General features: G+C 41.8%; 1 protein-coding gene across 1 annotated transcript; it reads left to right on the top strand.

The window, feature by feature from the left end:
• Nucleotides 1-267: 267 nt before the first annotated feature.
• Nucleotides 268-2,285, top strand: LOC120610531 (prostate and testis expressed protein 3). The gene is made up of 3 exons (XM_039872917.1): nucleotides 268-316; nucleotides 1,540-1,662; nucleotides 2,161-2,285. Exons 1-3 carry the CDS (start codon nucleotides 268-270, stop codon nucleotides 2,283-2,285), a joined length of 297 nt encoding a protein of 98 aa, XP_039728851.1.
• The last annotated feature ends 296 nt before the right edge of the window (nucleotides 2,286-2,581 follow it).

Genomic DNA, 2,581 nt, shown 5'->3' with positions numbered 1-2,581 from the left:
ATATTATCAATAATTACTATATGAAGACTATATAAAAAACAAAGTTAGCTTAATGTAAACCCCAACACATTAATTATCATTATTCTCTGCTGTGGGGTGGAGAAGAGAATAAACTTGAGCTCCCAGTGGAAACCTTGTGTGATTGTCTCCGTTAAGCATGAATAATCACTGCCCTATGATGACTAAGGTTTCCTCCCTGTAGCCTAAAGATCTGTGCTTGTAGTCCTTGGCTTCTTTTCTTCCTGTATAAGGGACTTCTGCGTCAGGATGGACAAATGCTTCTTGTTGGTCTTCATCCTCTTCTGCTTCATTGGGGGTGAGTCACAGACCTCAGGAGTGGGCTTCAGAGATGGGATCTAGGGAGCCTCAGGAAACTCCACATGTGTATTAGGTATCCATGCAAGGCTAAGCCTTGACTACATTTATAAAGGAGGAGAAGCTAGCCTTCAAAATTCTCCCTTTGCTTTCCTGGCCAACTTTTCTGACCTTCTCGACATTCTGCCTTTCCCCATCAGGGGCTCAAGCCTCTGTGGTTGCTTCTTCATACTGCTTTCCCACTCTGCTCCTACCACTCCCTATAATCTAAAATCCTAGCAAGATTTTCCTTGTGACATCCTTTCCATTTATAAATCTGTATCCCATTTCAAGGGAGCTTTTCATTCTACAATGAATAATTTTGTAGTTTATTTTAGTGCTGGAAAATGGTGTTTGATACCCTTATTAGGGACTTTATATTAAAAAAAAAGTAATTGTAGGAGAGGAAATACTGGATGCTCTGGAATTAGATGGATTAAAAAAATATGGTTCAGTCACTGACTTAAACTCCCTGTACTTCTGGTTGTTCATCTGAGAGATAAGGAAATAGCTACTTACGAGGTTTTAAAATCAGATACAAGCAGGAGAACATGGCCCCAATGAGATGCTCAATAAATGCTATTTTTTTCTCATGTAGGTGTACCAGTAAGAGTTGTTTAAAAAAATTAAACCTGTATTTTGGTTACCTCACCCTGTGGACCATGTAAAGTGTCATTGACTATGCTATAATTCATGAGACCTTAACAAAGATTCAATTTGAAGTTCAAAATAACAGAATATATTACCTAACAATATCTAATCAGCAAATGTCAGAAATTCCATCATAGTAACACTAGGTTGGGTAAAATATTTTAAAGCACTCACCATCACGATCACACTCCTGTCTATCTACAGAACAGCCAAGCAGGCCAGGCCAGCATTAATAAAACCATTTTTAAGCTGGAAAAAACAATGCCATGGAGGCTAAATCTTTACTCAGTTACCAATGTTACAGGGCTTAAGTTGGACCAGAATTCTTTTATTCTCACAGGAGCATTTCTCTGGGCTGTGGAGTTGGTGAGAGCTCTGTTTTACACCTCTTATCCTACCACCAGCTCTTCTTCCACCACCACCAACCCCCACCTCATGCCGCTCACCCACTTCCCTGCTCCCCAGGCCTAGATACATCCAGCTCCACCTAAGTCCATGCATCCCCTGGCCTCACACCAGCTTTGTGCTTTCCAGCAGTGACACTACTGACGTGCATAACGTGCCATCTTTACCTGAACAAAGATCGTTGTAGAAAAGGCTTGGGTGTTTGTTTTGCTGGGAAGGATGAGACATGCATGACCTTAAAGATCTTCAAGGGTAAGTTAGAGGATTTGGGGGTGCTGTGAGATGCTTAAAACATTTTAGGAGAGTACTTCAGCAATTTTATATCTCAGACTAAGGCCAGTCCAGGAGAGCAACCAACGTGCAGAATGCCCCTAGCGTGGGTCCTGCAGACAAAAGAGAATTTGGGAAAATGAGACAGGAGGTAGAAAGTGGGCATTCTATATTTCCAATAAAATTGACCAAACTGACTCCAACTCTGAAGACCCTAAAGCACTCGTTACTAATCTTCTAGCAGAAAAAGGAATGAAGCAGCTCTACAGAGAGCTGAGGGCCATCAGGGACCTCAGGCAAACAACCCCTGCAGGGGCCAGAGATTTTTTACACCACCTCCCTGGGTCCTCTTGGGAGGTAAGAGCTGGAAAGTCATTCTTATTCCTCCTCTGATTCTTAATTACATTTTCACCAGTGCCAGGTTTGACTTTAGAAAACTTAGATCACTGGCTTATTTTCCATGTTTCCTTCTTATTACAGGTGTTGATCTCCAATTATTATATATGGAGTGTCAGAAATTCTGCAGAAACTTGACGTATGATCTCAACAGTCAGACTTATGTTCAGAAATGCTGCAACCGTGATTACTGTAACTTTGAACCCTGAGCTATTTGCCCTTCTAAGGTCTCACACTGTAGAATGTTATTGATGTTTCTCCCCCTTCACACTCTGCCTGCCCTTGTCTCCTGCCCGGTCTATCCTGGAACTACCTGGGCTCTCTCTATAATTCTGTGCTATTCTTTCTGGTGTCCCCAGTTTGGTTCTTGTCTCAGTCAGAGGATAATGATTCTTGACAACAGGTTTCTCCCATTACAGAAATTAGCTTGTCTTCACCCCAGGAAGCTTTCCCTGAGAGGCCCAGTATAGTAACATTTAAAACAAGAACATTCTAGAACCTTGTG

Source organism: Pteropus medius, unplaced genomic scaffold (genome assembly GCF_902729225.1).
Source record: "Pteropus medius unplaced genomic scaffold, Ma_sr-lr_union100, whole genome shotgun sequence".
NCBI lineage: Eukaryota > Metazoa > Chordata > Mammalia > Chiroptera > Pteropodidae > Pteropus > Pteropus medius.
The sequence above is the reverse complement of the archived record's forward strand: the minus strand, read 5'-3'. Positions and strand labels throughout refer to the sequence as shown.

Excerpts from the sequence above, each read along its gene's own strand:
- LOC120610531 (XM_039872917.1), top strand. The coding sequence starts at position 268 with ATGGACAAATGCTTCTTGTTGGTCTTCATCCTCTTCTGCTTCATTGGG. Across the intron at positions 317-1,539 it reads CCTCTTCTGCTTCATTGGGG|CAGTGACACTACTGACGTGC; the intron begins GTGAGTCACAGA and ends TGTGCTTTCCAG. Across the intron at positions 1,663-2,160 it reads GACCTTAAAGATCTTCAAGG|GTGTTGATCTCCAATTATTA; the intron begins GTAAGTTAGAGG and ends TTCTTATTACAG.